The following is a 20,498-nucleotide window of genomic DNA, read 5'->3' as shown; positions in this document are numbered from 1 at the left end:
GTCCTGGACGACCGACTCTGCCTTCGGGAAGCACCCCCATGAACCACACCCTCGATGCCTCGGCCACGCACCCTCCTCCCTGGCCGAACACCACCTTCCGCAGACATCCCAGCCCAGGACCCCGACCGCCCCGATGCCGCCAGGCTCACTGGGCTCAGGGAAGGCTCCGCAGGCCTCCAAGGGAGACGGGGCCAAACTCGGGTTCTGCACATGCTGCACCGACGCCAGTCCACTGTGGGGGGAGAGCCGGCCCCGTACGGTGACCCCCTAGCCCCCACAGAGATCCAGCCAGCACGAATGGTCAAGCAACGGGATGTATGGACCTGAGTCAGGAACACGCTGCCACCAGTCACTACTTTGGAATCTTAATCGTCCATGGGTCTGTGTGCTCATGTCCTGAAAACCAGTCTGACAAGAGGCCTCTGTTATGAACAGTTTTACCCTCTAACCTATTAAGAAGATACCTCAGAAGGAATCAAAGGCCCAGGCACAAAACTGTGACTGGAGGTACTTCACTAGGGATTTTCTCTGTGACTGTCAAGCTTAGCAGGTAGAAACACTGGCTTAAGAATGAGCAGCCCCATTAATTTGGACAAATAATTTACTGAATAACAACAAAAATTTCAGAGGCACTATGCGAAATACTGGCAAGATATAAATGTTAATGACCATAGCTTTATATTTGCTTAGTGCTTTATGGTTTTCAAAACACTGTCATATATTTTATCACATCGTATTCCTAGCCACCCGGTGGGGCACACGTGATCACCTCCTCTTACAGACCAGCGCATGGGCCCAGGCCGGTCAGCGAAGGGCAAAGGGCGCTGGGTTAATAAGTGGCTCGGGACGCAGAACTCAGCATTGCCATTGTGTTACCTTCAGGGGAAGGTAACAGGTAAGCACCGAAACCCAGTCCACAAGCGGGCCGAGGCACCCCGTCCAACCAGCTGTGTGGGGGTGGCAGTGTCAAGGGTCCTACTTTGTGCAGAGTATTGTGGTGGCTGCTTCATTTCAGTCCTCACTGAATATTGGGAAATAAAAGTACCTCTATCTGTAGATGACAAAACATGGGAATGTTAGTAAGCAGAGGATCCAAACCTGAAACAGGTGTGGAGGGGAGGGGCGGACAGACCGGGTGGAGAAGAAACGCCTTCCACAGTTAGTGAGGAGAGGGGGCTGCTAGCAACAGTCAACCAGCAACTTCACCACCACGTCCGAGGAAAGAGGTCGACCACATTCCCCCAGGGTATCTTTCTGTGATTTCTTTGGCACCTTCAAGGATGACCTTTTTATATACTTGATCCTAATACTCCAGCTGTGTTTTTCTTAAAGCCGATGGCATTTTTAAAAACTGGAGAAAAGATAAAAGGAATAAAGAGTAAAACCAGCTCCAGGCATCAGACCCGTCTTCTCCTAGAAATGGGACAGACCCTGAGCCCCTGCAGGAATCGGAGGTGATGAGAGGAGACCTCACAGGGCGGACCTCGGCCTTGAAAGACAGGTGGGGTTTCCAGAGAAGGGAACCGTGCAGGCTGAGGTGTAAGGGGAGGGAGCAGAGTGCACAGACTGGTTTGGCCAGAATGGAGGGGTATTTATAGCGGGAAAGGGTGTGGGAAAGTTGAAGAAAGCCAGAACACCGAGCTGTGAGTGCCAGAGGGCGTAGGGTTGCCCCTGCTATAAAAGCCGCCCCGCAAAGGGGCAGGTTAAACTGGTAGCCATCGAGGTGTTGATGCTGGCACAAGGCGGGAAGGCCCCAAGCTGGGCTACTAGAATACAAAAGCAAATAAAAACGACATGAGGAAAGAAAAACTAGAAACTGCAGTGCATCACACTGGAGGGCGAGAGAGGAAGGAAAGAGGGTGCAGGGGGGCCCGGCGGGGAGGCTGTGGAGGGCGGACGGCGGAGGGCGCAGCTCAGGATGAGACGCAGCGGGATACCCACGGGCCGCGGCTACAGGACCCGACAGAGACGGAGCCGGGGTGTGGAGGGTGCATGACAAACTCGGGGCTGACGACGCAGGTGTGGCAGTCACCCTCCAACGCCGGAGGCCGATGGCACAGACGTGAAGGAATCTCCCTGGTGACGACAGGAGACAGGCAGAGGGCGAGGATTCTAACTTGTTCCCTAGCCACGAGCACAATGCTTTTGCTCATGTGAGAATCATCCAAGTATCTCCGGACAGCGAGTGTTTCCTTTCCCCTCAAGTCTTTCCACAGAGGTTTTCCTAACGTCAAAAAGAAAGAGAGAGAGAGAGAGAGAGAGAGAGAGAGAGAGAGAGAGAGAGAGAGAGAGACCCTAAGACCTGCCAGTGAGCACAGGGAATACACAAGGACCAGGACAGAGCTCCCTCTAAGTGATTGACAATTTAAAAAGTTACACTAAACTAGGATTACACGTGTCACTGCGTCTTTATGCAGAGTTGCTGACACTTCCAGGGAGAGGCTCTTAAGTAAACCTAACTGAAGCAAGTAGTGTTTCGAAGCACAGGAACACATGCATTCCAAGTCGACACCAAGGAATTCACTTTCTTCACTGGGCTGCAATGAAACCGTGTGAGCAGCAAGATGCTGTATCAGCCTGTAAGTCGCTTAATAAACAGGCTCTTGTGTTAACACTTTCAGGTTCTCCAGACAACGCCCTGCTTCCTGGTGGCACCTGGCCCCTCCAACAACAATCATTACCAGTGAAAGCGAAGCTGGGAAGCAAAGGGGAAAGTACTGGGCGCTCAAGGGTTTGCATAAAGCACATACCCATCCACAGGAACGTGCTTTCCAGCAATCTCTTAATTCATCGTTAAACTTTTTTGGGACCAACTGCTTCTACGGTTTGCACAACAAAACAACCTTGGAATGTACATTCTTTCCAGCTTAACCCCTCTGTTCCAACCACCCACCACTTTTTCCTGCACTGGCCTTTCTACCCCCGGGCCACCGTCGGGCACCCCGATACACACACATCAAAAAGGCAATGCTGCTCGTTTGCGAGAATTTCTCCTTGAAATGGAGTAAAGATCATCAGGAACAGGAATAAAAACAACAAAAGGCAGTGATAACACCCGAGAGCTGATGGGAGGAAGCACACCCAGCACCTCATTGATCTTCCTGTAACGTGTTCTCGTCCATCTGGGGGAAGTCGGGGCAAAGCAGACACCGACACCTGTTCCTGACACCCCGGCTGGGAAAGCAGACACTGCACTGCCGTCCCCAGCTGTCAGTGCTCCAGGTCATGCTGCTGTCATGTGCCGTCTACTCTGGCCACCAAGCCTCGGAGCCCCCCTCCTAAGGCTGGGAAGTGTTTGCCCTTGAGGAACGGCATGGGACCCAGAGGAGGAGCTGGAGCACCAGCCACCTGCTCCCCCAGCCTCTCCTGCATCTGGGACAGCGCAGGATAGCCCTAGGTCCACCGACCCCAGGCCTCGAGGCCAGCTCCAACGGGAAGGAACGAGCAGTGCGCAGAGGTGGTCATTCACGGTGGCTCCTGGGCAAGGATGCGGGCACTTTCCTCGGACAGGCCGCCTCACCAGAGCCTCGAGACGCAGGATGAGGCTCGTGGCCTCCAAGCCCGGGGGCCTCCCACCTTCCCCGAGACACTGCGAACAATTCGGAGCCACACAGTAATTCGTTTTTTCTGCACAGACCCCGCAGGCAGTTCGTAACGAGGTCCCTCGACTTAGCACACTTGTTCTGCTCGGACTTACATCTGCACAGTGCAGAGCCTCATCCAGTCTCTCAACAAGAAGCATGACTGCACAGGAACATGGTGCTGCCTCTGCAACAGGACCCCACGCCGCGCGCGCTGGCTGGGGGCAGAGACCGCCACTGGGCACATTACACATTTTCACAGCGTTTACACTTTTTTTGTTCATTTTCCTCCTTTTTCCCTACTGGTCGCAGCTAACTCTGGGCCTCACAGGGCAAGCCCCCTTCACCATCGCCCCGCTTCCCCGCTTCCATCCTTACACCCTCGGCAGCGATGACACCCCCATCCAAATGCACCGAGGTCCTGCTTCCTGACCAGGGGCTAAGGGAGGTGGACTTGGCCCTGCACGAGGAATGTGCCAGGAGCGGGCAGACACACGTGCGGAGGACCCAGCTGTGTCCCAGGTTTCTCGCTCCCTGGGGCCCTGACTCTGAAGTCCTGAGGGTGAACATCACGACCAAATGTCGACCTTGCCCTCCTACTGAGGGAAAAGAACTGGTGGGAATCACAGAAAGTCGCAGACAGTGCTAAAAGGGAGGCTCAAAATCATCCAGTTCCCAGGGCTTTCCCACCGCCCCGTAGGGCCCCTGAAGGCCGGGGGAAAGCACGGAGGCCCCAGGCCACACTGCTCTCCAGGGAGCAGGCCCCTCACAGACTGGCTTCTCCTCGCAAAGCTCTGAGCTGCAGGCCTCAGACCCCCTTATTCTGCAGAGAAGCAACCTGAGGCTCCAGGAGTGACTCAGTGACAGATGGGGAGGGAAGCTGCCTCGGGCTCGGGCTCGGAGCCACGTGCTGCCACCTCTGCCACCCTGAGCACGTCGCATCAGAGGCAGGGGACGGGAGATGGCCTTGCCCACCGCGACACACAAACTGCCAATTGATCTGTGATGTTCCAAAGCCACAGCTTTTTTCTTATTTCCAGTGATTTGTCTAGAGTTCTTTTAAAAATACTGATGAGGGAGCAGGTTAGTGAATTTTAACACAGGCCAAGAGCTGACTGATGAAAAACACCCGTGTGACACACTCGCAACAAGGCTGGCACAGATGTGCACTTACCCTCCTTGTCACGCACCGGGGAAGCTCCTGGGAAAAGCAACATTTAGAGACACTCTAAACGTCTTGGATTGAAAAAAAAACGGAGAGCTTAAAAACTAGCTAGAAACAGAATGGGATGAGACACCTAAGAACAGGCAACTTTTAAAGACGCTGGGCATTAGAGAAGCCACCTGGAGACATTAGGAAACGTTTCATCGGCTCCACGACGCTCTGCTGCACGCCAGGCGCTGTGCGAGGCACCAGGGACAGAGCAGCGCGGCGGGCAGGCCCGGGGGAACACGCAGCTGCCGGGGGGCTCCAAGGCACAGGGTGTGCGGAGGGCCAGGCAGGGACCCAGATGTCCGCAGGCGGCCTGCCCACCCCCTCCTGCCAGAAGGAACCCAGAGTTGGTGGCCTGGCTGCAGACACTGACCACCTACTGCCTGTGATCCACGGGGCTCTGCGGAGCTCCCAAACCTCTCTGTGCCTCTATTTCTTCATCTACAAAATGGGGCCCTCAACAGCATCCTGCCTTTTAGTCCTGCTGAGAGTGTACCCTATGGTATTGTTATGAGGCTTCAGTGAGATAATTCATACAGAGACTCGGAGGCAGTAAAAGTTGGCTATTATCTCGGATAACCCCCTTAACATCCACCTGCACAGCCCTGGACAGTGCCTAAGGCAAGGCTGACACCCAGCAAACATCTGCTAAATAAAAATGAATAGTTATCGTTCCTAACTGACCGATGGGAACACCACGGAAGCTCGTCTCGGCGAGGTAACTGACACAGGGGACAAGGGAAGGACAGCCCCCAAGTCCCACCGGCTCTGCCTGAACAGACTGCTCTCCTCAAAAACCTGCCCACCTTGACCAAGGGGTTGGTGGCAGGGGGCGGCGGGTGGTGGGGTCCACCCAGAGGGACAGGCCGAAGCGTAAGACAGACGGAGGCGCAAACTCGTCACTGAGGTCAATCTGTCCGCTGGAGGAGGGAGATGCACCTTCTCTGTTTTGTAACATGCCTTCAGCCAGACCTGGAACGAGATCCAGTCTGCCAAGTCTTCCCTTGGCGTGTGTCTGGGGTGGAGGTAAAGGAACTGAGACACAAAAACAGCAAAGTAAGTAAGCATTTCTTTAACCCCTTGCTTCAACTGGATCTCACATTAAGTTACAAATGAAGTCCTTTACATTTTAACTTGCATGAAAATAAATGCCACGTCAGACCATTCAAATTAATACTCAGACTATTTTAAATGATCTTCCCCCGCCTCATCTCTGCTTCTATTTTAGGGCCCCGAGGATGCCATGACCTTAACGGCCATTCACGTTGTCCCATAAATTATTTTAAAGGTGAGGAGAAGAGTGAGCCCTGGCTTCTTAACAGCACCTTAGACTTCGAGAGATCAGTGGCTCAGAAATACTGATCAGTCTCACATTTATACAGACAATTCAACAACTTCAGCATGCCAACACATGAAATCAATTTTTATGTGACTATTGGCAAGGGTTTAAAATTACACAGGCAGGAGGGGTAATTAGCCCATTTGCAAAGCAGAAAAATTTGGAAATACATGATATGTTTCAAGTTCCCAAATCTATTTTCAGAGCAAAATGAAATTTCCCCCTCAGAATAAGAATGAGACTCTGAAAGCCAAGAGTAAGAACTCCACGGGTGGACCTTCCCCGCCAAGGAACCACACTCCAAGCCGGCAGAACCCAGCCAAGAGCTGGCTTCTAGCTACAGAGAAAAACATACAAAGTGGAAACATTTTGTCCACATCTCTAATTAGCATTAGCAAGCACCAACAAACCTTTAGCAATGCTTCACTCCGGAGACTGAAAGGGCACTGCTGCTAACTGCTTCAGAGTAACAGGCAAACCCCAGGACTCCCTGACACAAACCGGGACACACGGTCACCGGTGGGTGGGACTCAGGCAGGAGGAGCAAGATTTCTGAGAATGCCTTTTCCTGATTTTTGAACTATGCAAATGCTTTCTGTGTTTGGGGAAAAAAATGAATTCCAAAAAAATGCAAACCTAAAATTAAAAACAGAAACAAATGAACCTAATTGTACATCAGACTTTATTTGTATGGTTATGTTACTTCACATTGCCTTAAAACCCACTGCTTGGACTCTATACTCTTGAGCTGTATTTATTCTAAGACCCAAAAGAACTGCAAAGAAATTCTAAAACTTCACTCATTAGGATGATTATAATAACATGGTATTAAATGTTTAAAGTATTTTATGTATATCACAGGATAAAGAAAATAATTTTAATATCATTAGAATCAAAATTATTATCAGTGTAAAACAAGAAATATAAATAGAAAGTACGTTAAGGGGAGACACTTTGCTCTGGTTTGTTAAGGAAATACTGGTTTGCAACCCAGGGTTTTTGTTGAATGAGTATTTCTATTCTGTCCCCTAGAAGGACCCGAAAGGTGCTAACCCCTGTGACAATGAGCGTAACTGGCCTCTAGATACTGATTCTAAACACTTCCCCACTGAAAGGAACCAGGGCTCCTCAGAGGAATCATTTCAGATCCGAGGCAGGAAAAACACAAAGTAGGCCTGGGACAATTATTTGTGCCAGAAAACAAGGAAAGAGTCAAAGACTAACAGGGCCTTGGCAAAGGACACAGGAGGCAATCGGTGGGGGAGGATAAAGCAGCCAAGGAACGATGATGATGATGACTGCAACACACAGCAAATGCAAATCCAAGTGTCCACAGCGACTGGCAGAGATCAAAAAGGGATGCTCCTGACAGAGGAGTAGCAGTTAACGAATGAAGGAGGACCAAGAGCTGGAGAAACCGCCAATCTGCAGCTCCCAAAGTAAGAGCTGATGTGGGCAGGAACGCCAAATGGACGCTCACTCCCAGGAAGTCCCCTGGTGACTGGAAGGTCACGGGGGCGGGGGGCAGCCTCCCTGTGACGCTCCACAGATTCCTGAGGAAGTGGGGAGAGTCAAGGAGGGGTCTGCAGCCACCGCCAAGCCCAGTGAGCCCACCTCCTACCACAAGAACAGGACCACCAGAAATCGTGTCCCTCCCAAAGTGATGCCAGAAAGGGGGGAAATGAGGTTAAGGCTGGGAGGCAAAGTGAGAACCGCTAAACCCCTATGGAAAGCTGACTGCACATTATTTACACTTCAGAATGGTTTCTAACTGGCACGTATTGCTCTTACAATTTTCTGACCAGTAAAAAAATGTAAATAGTATTAAGTTGTTACGGGGAACATCATTACGCGTAAGTTTCCTCCAGATAAGACCCACCTCCTTAGCAGAAATAAAAATGCTGGGTCAGAGTACGAGCATTTTTGAGGACCTTTATACACTGGGCAAAGCTGGTTCTCCAAAGAGTTAATTACCAAGCGACTTAGTAGTATCGAGCACTAAGAGTGAGCAAGCAGAAGACAGGGCAAGCAGAAAGGCCTTCCTCCCAGAGAGGACAGCACATTTACACGCAGGCTGCAGGGAAACAAACCTCTGCACGCGAGGACCGACCTACAACTCAGCTCGGCTGCTGCGAGACAAGGGGGCGAGCCCTCCTGAGGCAACCTGGAGGAGAGGCGCAGACCTTGCCAGAGGGCCTCAGAGACAGAGAAGGTGCCCCGCAGGGCCCGGAGACTAACAGCTGGAGGCAAAGCCGGCTCCTCGGTTTCTGGCCACTCGACTAGGCAGAAAACCGCACTGTTGGCCGGGGAGGAACAGATATGGGGAAGAGATGGCTTGGGCCCACGCTGAATTCAAGAGGCCCAGAGTCCCCCCGGGTGGAGGTGCGGACCACGGCGCCAGGCCAGCGCCTGTGAGCTCGGGCGGCAGAGTGGGGAGGGCAGTGGGCTGTGCGGACACAAGGAAAGCTGCCTCTAAGTCCTGGCTGCACAGACACACACCCAGAAACGGCCCCGGCTTCTGCGGCTGGGCTGTCCACATGTTTAACGTCTCAGACTGAACTGCAGAGAGTCCTTCACTCTCTACTGCTCTCCGCACAAATAAAACAGTACCGGGGCCGCGCAACCCTCACCACACACTGAGTGTTCGGCACTAGAACAGTGCCTGGCACCTACACAGCACGCAGTAAATACCTGATTGCGTTAGTGTGTATGTTGTATATGTAAGTATTATGCTTACTTCACTAAAGTATTGTATATGTTGTTCTGTGCTTGTAAGATGGGTGATGTTAAGGGGTTTTAAATTTTTCCCTAAAGTACTAACCATACATACAGCTCAGCAGCGCATGAGAAGTGACTGCTCCCCCACCAGCAGTGTCCCCCGCATCCACCCTCACCTCCACCCCCAGCCCGGTCCCCCTACAGCATCAGCCTGGCCTCTTTAAAAAGTCAACTAAAGCATGCCAATCCTTCCCCACTGAGACCAAAATGCCCTGGACTGTGAGCAGTACTTTAAAAACAGAACCAAAAGCCCAACTCTCCCTGAGGTCAGGCTGGGTATAGCCCAGCCCAGCCGCCAGCCACCCTCACCTTGTTCCACACTTCCTCGGGCTCCCAGTCCAGGGACAGCGGCTCCACCTCCATGGCTTGAACCAAGGCCAAGTTCTTCCTTGCCTGTGGCCTTTGCCCCGCAGTCACAGTGCCAGGAAAGCTCTCAGCTCGAAGGGGGTCCTGGATGCAGGTGCTGGCAGGCAGCCCGCCCCGAGCACCCTGGTTGTGTTCAGCTACTGCATTCTGTCAGGGGCACCTCACAAGCAGCACTTGTCACAAGAAGGGGTACGTCACAGCAGCTCTCAGGGACAGACAGGGACCCTGTCCACCTCCACCACCAGGAGCTTGGAATGCAGAACCCGGAATATCCGCAGTCACAGGGGCGCAGGGGTGCAGGAACAGGAAGACAAGGCAGGGCCGCCTTCAGGAAGGTGACAAGTGGAGTGAGTGCCACAGAGGGACAGGGCACGCGGTTGGACCCTGCTTTGAGGACCTACTCCTCTGCTTCATAAACCGAAACCACTGGGGACAGCACGGTCCTGGAAGAGGGTTTGCCAGCTCCTCCTAAATCAGATGCTGGGGCACCGTCTGATCTCAGGGTGTCACCAGAATCGACCCGCAGTGAGAGTCACGGGGCTAATTTCACCGGTTCTGAGGGAAGCTCCCTACTTCCTCACTAACGTCAGCTTGGCCGGGCGGGCCCTGGGAGGACAGGACGGCGGGCGCTGCACCTGCTCTGACTCTCGTGATTCTTCGCTCTGGAGCGCCTCAGCCTCGGCCCTTGGCTGCCAGGTAATTCTCTGCCGTGAGGGATGCACTGGACACGGTCAGGAGTGTCCCCACCCCTGGCTGCAACAACCACACACCCGAGACCTCACGGGTGTCATGCCTTCTTCTGTCCCTGCAGCCATTGAGTGTGGCCGCCTGGTCTCCGTCCCCCGCATTCTGCCATCCCCACTCCCTCTGCAACCTCAGCCTCCGCTGTGACATCACCACGCCAGACACAGGCAGACTTGGCTGTGATTTTAAGACTATTCCTTAGAGTGTCTGGCATTCGACATTCACCCACCTCAGGAATTAGCGATTCTGGGAGAGATACGGACAAAATCTGGGGTTCCACCCACAACTCAGCCTGAGCAGATCCTCGTTTCTCGGTTTCCACACACTGGAGTTCTCTGAGAGGTCTTTTAAAAATCTCATCTGTTACTTGCAAAAAAACCGTAAAATCACTGCACTCAACTTTAACAGTAAAATCTTCATTTTCAACTTTAAAATGAAATTGGAGGGAAGACTAAGAGCAGTCATTTTTTTTTTAAACACTGAAAAAGAAAATCCACGTTGATCAACCCACAGAGGAACAAGTCACTTAACCCCTCCCACTTCCTTCTCCTCTGCAGCCACCAGCCAGCCATCACAGAGCCTGCCCTGGGCTGGCTCAGGGCAAGAGGAAGGCGGGAGACCCTCGCGGGGCTGGGACAGCGGCACGGCGGCTGAGGGTCCTGTGTCCCCGGAGGTCCTGTGTCCTTGGGTGGGGTGGGCCGCTCACTCATCCCCTTCGCAAGTCCCAGTGGCTGAGCGTGGGCGAACTGGGGGCTAATTAGAAACAGAGCAATGGGTACACTAAGCAGGACCAGTGGGTCTTGTTTTTTCCTGCATCAAATAAAGATGGTCAATACATTTACTATGACTTCTGCGTGTTGCCTCAGATCGAAAGAACACACCAGCTTTTCCCCACTTGCAGTTATACACGTGAGCAGCTTGCAAGAGGTCAGCCCACCAAGAGCCAGAAAAGCTGAATACATTTCCAAGGTCTGTTTGAAGGCATCAGAGGTACTGAGGCAGCGGCACCTGGAGGGTCCCAGGTCGCCAAGCAAAGAGCCCAGTGAGGGAGGGGATACAACAGTGCCACTCCTTCCCTCGGGCACCTGACAACGCTGACTCTGCTCAAAGCACCAACAAGCCAGGAGGAAAACACAGGAAAAGTCAAGCAGAAAGTACTGGCTAACAGAGCTCTGGACAGTTCCAGGGGTTGAGAAGACCACACTTTGAGTACAGGCCTGACAAGTCAGCTAGGACTCAAGGTCCAAGCTCCCCGAGCAAAGCGGGGTGCAGAAACCCCACGCTCTTGCACACAGTGCCGAGGAGCTGAGCTTCGGTAACCTCGTGGTGCTCAGGAGACAAAAACTGGGCTTCAGGGCCTGCCAAGAAGGCAGGGCCCTAGGAAGCACTGCAGGCTTCCAGATGGAGACCCTGGAGGGCCCACCGGTGGGTGGGGGTGGGTGAGGCAGCGGAGACTGAGACTGACAGACTCCCAGCCTGAGCTGAGAGCGTCCCTGGGTGCACGTCAGAGGAAACGCGGGAGGAACAGCGTCACCCAGGACCTCCAGTGTCTCATACGTAACGGCCGGCCCTCCGCTGAAAAACAAAAACGGGCATGACAGCAAACAGGACCGAGAGAAAAAAGGACGGGAACAGAAAGGGACCCAGAGGTGCCCCACCTGCTGCAGTTATCAGAGGCAAACACAACTGTTCAAAAATACACTTGACAAAAGGAAAAACTTCCAAGAATACAAAACAGAGTCTAGAACTTAAACATAACAGTGACTGAAATGAAGAACTGAATCTACAGGCTTACGACAGCTGAGGACAGGATCAGTGATCTGAAGGACAGATCAGTTAAAAAAAAAAAAAGAAATCAGAAGGAAGAAAGTCCAGAATATATGGAAGGACACTGTTAAAGGGCCAATGTAACATATGCAGGGCCCTCACAGTGAGCGACAGACAGAAAGGGGGTAAGAAATACCTACAAAGACAATGGTCAAAATGTTTTCAAAACTGATGAAAGAATCAAGCCATCTTGATTTCTACAAAGAAAACCCCGGGTTAGTTTTCAGCAGCTCTGCTGATGCCTAAGGCAAGAAGAAAATGTTCCAAGTGGCCAGCGGTAAAAAGGTACTGCCTTTAATGGGACAACAACACTGCGAGCTGACTTTTCAAGAAAAAGGAAGGAAGCCAGAAGGTAATGGATTGGCATCTGTCAAGTGCTTAAAAAAATATATAACCACTAACCTGGAATAATCAACAAAAACATTCCTCAAATTTGAAGGCAAAATAAAGGCTTTCCAGGCAAACAAACGAACAATTAAAGCAGTTCTTCAAGAAAAAGTAGTCTCTGACAGAAGCAAGAAAAAACAAGTGAAGAGCAACAGCAAGGGCAACTGTGAGGATAAATCACAGTAAACATTAACTGTATAAAACGGTGATAATGCCAAAAATACACCTCGAATTTAAAAGGACAGTAACAACGACACGAAAGGGAGGGAGTTCAACGTGGGTCAAGCGTCAACGGGCACAGCACTGTCAGGGAGGTAGGAAAAGCGCCAAATCAGGCTTAAATTTAAAACACGCTCTGTATCTATGACTGTATCTCCACAAGCTGGCACGGAAGTACAGAATTAAAAACATGGCTCTTCCTTCTAAAAGGAAGCAGGGGAAAAAGCACACAGAATAGGGGGGACAAACAGAAAACAAACAGTAACATGGCACCTATAAACTGAAAATCCAGTAATTATACTTAAATAGAGCGAACACTCTAATTAAAACATAAAAATTGTCAAAATGATTAAAATGAAAACTATACACTGGTCACAGGGGCGCCAGCTAAGACAGAAGATCACCGACAGGTGGAAGCAAGAGGCACCCAGGCAAACCCTAACAGAGACAGGACCACCCAGCGGCACAGCCTCTGAAGCCAGCAGCGCCCCGGCAGGAAGAGGAGCACTCGGCAGTGACACAAGCTCAATCCACCAAGAAGAGCCCTAAATCTGAATGCACCTAATCACACAATCTCAGAATACGTAAAATCCGACAGAAATAGAAAAGGAGAAAGAGCCAAGTCTGCCATCACAGCGGGAGTCCCTCGGTAACTGGCGGACAGGCAGCGTGGAAGCGGGCTGCCCGGCATGCACTCCCTGCAGCTGCAAAGTACTTGAGACGCGCGCTCCACCCAAGTGTGAGCCGCGCACCAAATTTAAGACTCAGAATGAAAACAAGGATGTAAGATATTTCATTCGTTTTTTCACATTGATTACACAAGCAAATGATAGTATTTTGGATATTTAAGTTAAGCAACGTACGTTAAAATTAATTTCACCTGTATCTTTTTACTTTAATGTGGCTACTAGAATCTGAATTACATGATCAACAAACTTGATCTGATACACAAGGAGCACTGTATTCCCATTGATACACATTATTTTCAAGCGCCCAAGGAACATTTAACAAAAATGAATATATATTGGGTCATTAGGAGATCTCAACTCATTTCAAAGGACTGAAATAATGCAGAGTATACTTAAGGACTCCAACAGACTGACAGTTTATGCCCCTCTAAAATTCACGATGGCATTAGGAGGCAGGGACTTGGGAAGGGATGAGACCATGAGTGGCGCCAGCTCCCTCGCCTCTTCCACCATGAGAGGACAATGAGAAGCAGCCGGACACCCGTGAACCAGAAAACACCTCACCAGACATGGTCCGTGCCTTGATCTTGGGACTTCCCAGCCTCCACAGCTATGAGAAATAAATTCCTGTTGTTTATAAGTCAGCTAGTCTATGGCATTTTATAATAGCAGCAAAAAACACCAAGACAGGGATCTTCATGGAACTACGCTAGAAATCAACAAAAGGCAACTAGAAAATCCTGCCAAACATTGGGAAGTTAGATGAGACACCTCCTAAAAATCTTTATGGATAAAAACAACACTACAATGAAAATGAAAATATTTTTACATAAAAGATAAGGAAAATTTGACTTATTAAAGTTTGAGGGATGCAGCTAAGGGTGAGTTAACTTACAGCCTTAAACACATATACTGGAAAAGAAAGACGGCTAAGAATCAATTAAGCATCTATCTCAAGAAAAAAGAATATCAAGTGAAACACAAAGTAGATGCATGAGAAAAGGAGCAGAAAATAAGGAATAGAAAATATTAAATTTAGAAAAAATCAATAAAGGCAAAATCTGGTTCTTTGAAAGGACTGATAAAACTGATAAACCCCTAGCAAGACCGATTAAGAAAAAGAGACAAAGCACAAATTACCATCATCAAGGATTTTTAAAAGGAGATACTACAACAGCTCTTGCGGATAATAAGGATGTCACAAACCGCTTTACAATTACTAACTGGAAAGTTTGAGTGGCCTGAATAAATTCCTAGCGGGAGGGTGGAATGCTTTACTGAACTAGACACAAGAAGAAATATAAAATTAGAAAAGTTATATTTCTATGTAAAAAAATTGAATCTGAAATTAAAAGCCTTCCCACAAAGACAGCTCTACACCAGGTGGTCTTGCCAATCAATTCTTCCAAACATTTAAGGACGAAAACACCAGTCTCACAGAAGCTCTTCTGGGGGTAAACAAGGAACACTTTCCACCTTGTTTTATGAGACTTGCATAACCTTGATACCAAAACCCAACAAGGACAAGAAATACGAGAAAGTAAAATTACACGCCTTGAACATATATGCCCCAATCCTAAATAAAATATTAACAAATAAAATCCAATGAAGAGAGAATACATTGAGATCAGGCTGGGATTATTCTAGAATTGCAATTTTTTTCTAAAGTTAAACAACCACATACAAGAAAAATCAATTGTTTCAAAGTCTGCATAAAATGAATTTAAGAAAACTTAATATAATAATTTTAATGCATGATTTAAAAATTCTTAGCAAACTAAGAATAGAGGAGAATTTTCATATTTTGATAAAAATATCTACAAAAAAGCTACAGCAGATATTGTATGTAATGGTGAAATACGGAAAGCTTTCCCTCTGATATTGGGACCGAGACAAGGCTATCTAGTGTCAATACTTCTGTTTACCACTGTACTGGAGATCCCAGCCAATACAATAAGGCAAGAAAAAGAAAAATGGTTACAGTAATTGGAAAGAAAAAAAAACAAGATATATACACAAAACTTTAAGATATATAAAACATATAAAACAAAAATTTTAACATAAAGAAGATCTAAATAAATGGAAGGTTATATTGCATTCACGGATTACAAGTACAATACTAAAAAGATGTCATTTCTCCCCACACTGGTCCACAAATTAAATTCAGTCTCAATTAAAGCGCCAACACATTTTCCAGGGAAAGACTACCAAGTGGATTCTAAAATTTATCTGAAAATGTGAAGAGTCAAGCTTAGCCACGGTAATACTGAATACCTCAGTATCCTACTTAGGTACAGAACTTAAATCACCAGCTCTCAAGCCTAAAGCGACAGTAATCTAGATGGCGTGGTACTTGTGCCAAGACAACAAAAAGCTCAACAGAGCAGAGCGGAGTCTGGAAACAGACCCATACATCTACAGTCACTGGATTTAAGACAGAGATGACATTTCAATGCACTGCAGACAGGATGGTTTTTTAAATACATCATGCTGGGTCAATTGCATATCCATTCATTTAAAGGAAAAAACCGTAATCTTGGCCCCTATCTTGCACCATAAATAAAAATCAATTTCAGATGGATTACAGATCTAAATGTAAAAGATAAAACAATAAAGCTTTTACAGGATAATATCTTCCTACAACTTCAAGGTAACTGAACACATAGAGCACTAAATATTACTGAAAAGACTGGTTAACTGGGGCACATTAAAATAAAAAATAATGCTTCACACTGAGAGAGTGAAAAGGCAAACACACCCAAGAATGCAAAAAAAAAATAAACCCTGCCATACATACATGTACTCAGAACATATAAAAAGAATTCCTTCAAATCAGTAAGAAGCAAAACAGACAACCCAATCAAAAAGTGGGCAAAAGTCAATTATCTCACCAAGAAGATACCCAAAAGGCCAATAAGCACCCACAGGGAAGCTCCAACTCGGCATGTTTACTGGCCATCAGGGGGCAGCAAGTTCCCACTGCACCGAACTCCCACCACCAACACCCCCAGACAGTCAACATGAAAGAAGGGACCACATTAAGGGTCAGAACAACTGATGGCTCACACACCGTGGAAGGCAGTACAACTCGCGCGACCACCACCGTGGGTAGGCTCCAGTAGATTCTACTAAGGCTGAACACTCTCCATCACTTGGCAGTCCTACCTCTTTGAACACACCCAACAGAAGTGTATACTTATCTGCACCAAAAAGCAAGTAAGAACACTCAAGGCAGCATCTGTAAGAATTAGAAAGACCCCAGATACTCATGAGCAGCAGAAAGAATATACTGGGTTATAAAACAGCAGATGAGAATGAACAAACCTACACAGATGGATCCTGCAAAGACAATGTTGAATGAAAGAATCAAGAAATAAAATAACCATATTACTTTATTTCATTCACATAAAGTCAAGAACATGTTAAAAGTCATCAATGGCAAAAAGTCAAGACCACAGACAGCTTTGGGAGACAACTTCTGGGGTGGGAGGGAGGCGGCTTCCGGGGATCCTGGCAACGTTCTATTTCTTGACCGAGGCGGTGGTTACCTGAAGGTGTTCACTTGGTGAAAAATGCACTGAGGTGTACACTTACGATTTGTGAATTTTTCTGACGTATGTTATGTTACAGTTAAGTTTCCTTTAAGGCAACAACTACTTGCCTATGTAAAGTGGCAGAAGCACAAGTGCATTTAGTGTATGCACATGCCTAACTGGTCACACAATTAGTGCCCAACAGGAGACAAGTGCCAAGAAAGGGAAAGAATAAATAACGTTTACTTAATGGCTCCCATGTTTCGGAGACGTTGGACTCAGGTGCTCAGGTGATCTGGTGACGTCATCACGTTCTCCCACTCAACAAGGCATGTCCAGGTTACAGCCCGGAGCAGAGCCAGAAACAAATCACTGAGCAACCGTCTCCCTGGCTGGTGTGACAACCTGCACTGCGCAAGACTAGACTTTACAAACTCCTATCCTTCCCCTGCTGTGCCCCCTGTGCTCAGCTTTTCAAAAATCTACACTTCAGTGTATGCACCTCAAATTACATGAAGACAAATACAATTACAAAAAACAAACAACCCCCCCAAACTATTGAAAAGATTTACAAATACAATAGAATCTCAGTGAAACATAATTTGGCCAATCCTTTTAAGCTTGGTAATGACAGGATTCAAGTGAGAAAAAACTTCACGATTCTCTAATCCGACAATGAAGGAACATTACAGCCCAGACATCGAATCATTGTTGCTAAAAAGGAAGTCCAAATGTTTGGCTTACCAATCTTTCAGGAGAACTGACTAAAGCCAAGAGGTACATTAAGGCTAGTAGTCAGGCACTCACTAATTTACCACGGCAGGCCCATCATGAGAGAATAAATGCATGCTTATTCAGGTCTACCTGAAGGCACCGCAAAGGCACCTATTATAAACAAGGAAAACGGCACCCACACAGCTCACAAGCACCCCAGTCACCCACACATCTCTCTATGCTCTGTGCCATCCACCTCACACTGACACCTTCTCCCCACACCTACCATTACATCCTCTCACTCAGCTCCACAAGACCAGGCTCTGAAACACTGGTCCAGACGCAATATACTTAGATTAAAAACTTCAGTGTGATCTAAGCTTTAAACTCTCATCTGCCACGGAGAATTTCCAAAGGACTCAGTCTTCAGTCTTCTATCCCCTAAAACAAATGTGATTTACAAAACACCGGTGTTCTAAGAAAGGTGGACTGTAAAAATATTTTTCCTGTGAAATCCATCCTGTTTTTCCATTGCATTTCATCAGGAAATTGGAAATACATGTTTTAGGCAAAAAATGGCTTAAGACAACAAAGCAGAAGGTATCACGTATCTTGGTTGCTTCGCGGCCATTTTTCAAAACCTTTGGAGCACTGTTCCAAATCCAGGCAGTTCCTTCCTCTGCGGCACAGAAAGGAACAAGAGTGGTAAGGTGCTGTCACGTGACTTAAGAGCACCAGTTTGTTCTCCCTAAGAGTTTAATCCTCAGGAACTCTATCTAGATGGGCTGTACAAACAACAGAACCAGCATCTCACAAAGGGTTATGCAAAACACCGGTCTGAAAATACTAACACCGTGAAAAAGCATTTAGGAGAAAAGCTGCGAGTCAAAAGTCATCCATACCTGTGGAAGTGCAGTATTGAGCTGCCTCTGCAAGGAATCCCGTTCGTGACCAACCTCGTGTAACTTCCCCTGGGTTAGTGCCAGCGTCTCCTGAGTCTCCCTCAGCGTGTCGAGAAGCCGGTCTCTCTCTTCCAGCATGGAGACCATCAACTGTTCAAAATGGGAATCTGCATCGGGCTGTGAAGGGGAGCTGGAGCCGTGGCTCCCACCTCCTCCTGGGGGGCCTTCTGCTTCACTGATGGTCGGCATCACCTCGCACATCATCTTAGAATGAGAGACCCAGACCACAGTCATTAAGTGCAAAATAAAGGCTTCCACAAACCTGCCCCTTTACAGTTCTCTGCAGCTAACAAATGAAAGGTTGACAGCCTCATTAGTCCCAGATCTGACTGCTCTGTATATAAATAAGCTGGGAGAACAGACACATGCAAATCTTAAGTGCCGGGGACACACACACACGATGAAGGCATTGATGCTGACAGTAAACCAGTGAAGGGGTAAAGACCAAGGAAGACTACCCCTCACATAAAGAACAAACCCTATGGCATTTTGTTTGCAAAGCTGTACTTTCTGGTTGTTGAAAACAAGCGTGCTTCTGTAACTTTTTTTTTTCGATTTCCCGGTGGGGGAGAGAAAGCCAAAACACTTGCCACCCAATCATTTTTCATGAAAAGCACAGAAGGAGCATACAGCCAGTAAAACTGACAAGTACAAAATCCATCAGGCATCTTACAGGAATGTGTGCAGTCAGCTCCTGGGAAGGACTGACGGCTCCCTGAATTCTTGGGCTGGATTTGGTGAGCGCTAAACGGAACTGGACTCGTTAAGCGCTGGGAGAGGTGTTTTTCAACGGCTGCAATGGTTGGTCAGTCAACCTAACTTACGTAAGTCAACAGCCCCCCAAAAAAAATTCCACAATGGAAATATAGCAGGTCGATACAGCCGTGGACAGCCAGGAAGGAAGGAAAAGTGAAAGGTGAGATTATGAGAGGCTATTAAGTGTCTCCAATATAATAATGGGGAGAGGAGAAGGGGACCTGTTCCCGAGGCTGCAGACCCCGGGGATGAAATGCCCAGGACCGCGCACCTGACGGAGACAACTCTACCCAGTCCACACCCGCACCGGGTGCTGCAGCAGCCAGGACCCCAGGGTGGTGAAAGCCCTGCGTGAGTAGGGGCTTCTCGCGGCCACAGGTCCTCGCTCCCGCGGTCACCGGGCGCTGGGGTCACCGGGCGCTGGGGTCAGGGAAGGGGGCGCACGGCCCCGAGAGCCCGACTGCCGGGGGTCCCACAGGCGCTCGCAAAGCCCTCCACCCGCCCGGCGCCGCGGGCCTTGCCCCGCGCCCCCGGCCCCGCCGCGCCCCCTTCTCCCGGGTCTGACACTAAGCAGCCGCGCAGCCGTCGCGGGGAGGGCCGGCGCCCGGGGCCCCGCTCCGCCCCGACCCTGCCTCAGCGCCCTGCTCCCTTACCTTGCTCGCCGGCGGGAGCGGGCGAGGAGGCTCCGCGGCTGCTCGCGGGCGGCTGCTCGCTCCAGGCGAGCTCGGGGCCGGACGAAGGCAGCCCGCGCCCGCGCCCGCCGCCCGCTCCGCGCCCGCGGACCCGGGCCAGCCGCCCCCAGTCACTAAGGCCGGCCCGCGGCCGGACACTGGCGGAGCGCAGGAGAAGCGGGCCCGGCGGCGCGTCGCCGGCGTCAACGTGCCCGACGTCGGGCGCGTCGGCGCAGCGTCAATGCCGAGCGCCGCCGGCACGCCCCGCCCCGGCCCCCCGGAAAGGAGCGCCGGGGCGGCGGAGTGCGCAAGCGCCGCCTCCTCATGGGGGCGGGCTGCGCCTCTCGGGCGCCGATTGGGTGGGTGCAGGCGGGGCCCCGCCTCCTCTAGGCCCCGCCTAGGCGGGTGAGCTGCCTCGGGATCACGTCCTCGTCCCGGGCGGTATCTGCGTCTCCCACTTCCCGGGCTTTTCCCGAATCTCCGCTTAAGCCCCGGGGACACCAAAGGCGGTTATCGAACGTCTACTGTGCGTCAGGGTCTGAGCTGGACACTTCCGAACGTCACGGCTACACACCTTACAGGAGAGCGCGCCCAGGCACAAGCACCTGCTCGCAGCCGGTCGGAGCATCCTAGGAACTGATCCTTGCCCGACTCGGAAGGACGCGGTTTCTACCCAAGATCCACTAGCGAGCTTCACCTGCTGTACCTGGGGAGGCAGA

General features: G+C 49.7%; 1 protein-coding gene across 2 annotated transcripts in view; it reads right to left on the bottom strand.

Annotated features, from left to right (window-relative positions):
* The window catches only part of PPFIA1 (PTPRF interacting protein alpha 1), a 79,376-nt gene extending 59,367 nt beyond the window's left edge, over positions 1-20,009 (bottom strand). The window contains exons 1-2 of one of the 2 annotated variants that reach the window (XM_072970504.1): positions 19,762-20,009; positions 18,293-18,556 (exon numbers count right to left, since the gene is read on the bottom strand). In XM_072970504.1, coding sequence (XP_072826605.1) covers positions 18,293-18,556 — 264 coding nt within the window. In that variant the 5' untranslated portion in view covers positions 19,762-20,009. The remainder of the gene's footprint in view (positions 1-18,292; positions 18,557-19,761) is intronic. The other variant, XM_072970503.1, reaches the window with a different exon arrangement.
* Between the last annotated feature and the right edge of the window lie 489 nt (positions 20,010-20,498).

The sequence above is a fragment of the Vicugna pacos genome, chromosome 10, assembly GCF_048564905.1.
Source record: "Vicugna pacos chromosome 10, VicPac4, whole genome shotgun sequence".
NCBI lineage: Eukaryota > Metazoa > Chordata > Mammalia > Artiodactyla > Camelidae > Vicugna > Vicugna pacos.
The sequence above is the reverse complement of the archived record's forward strand: the minus strand, read 5'-3'. Positions and strand labels throughout refer to the sequence as shown.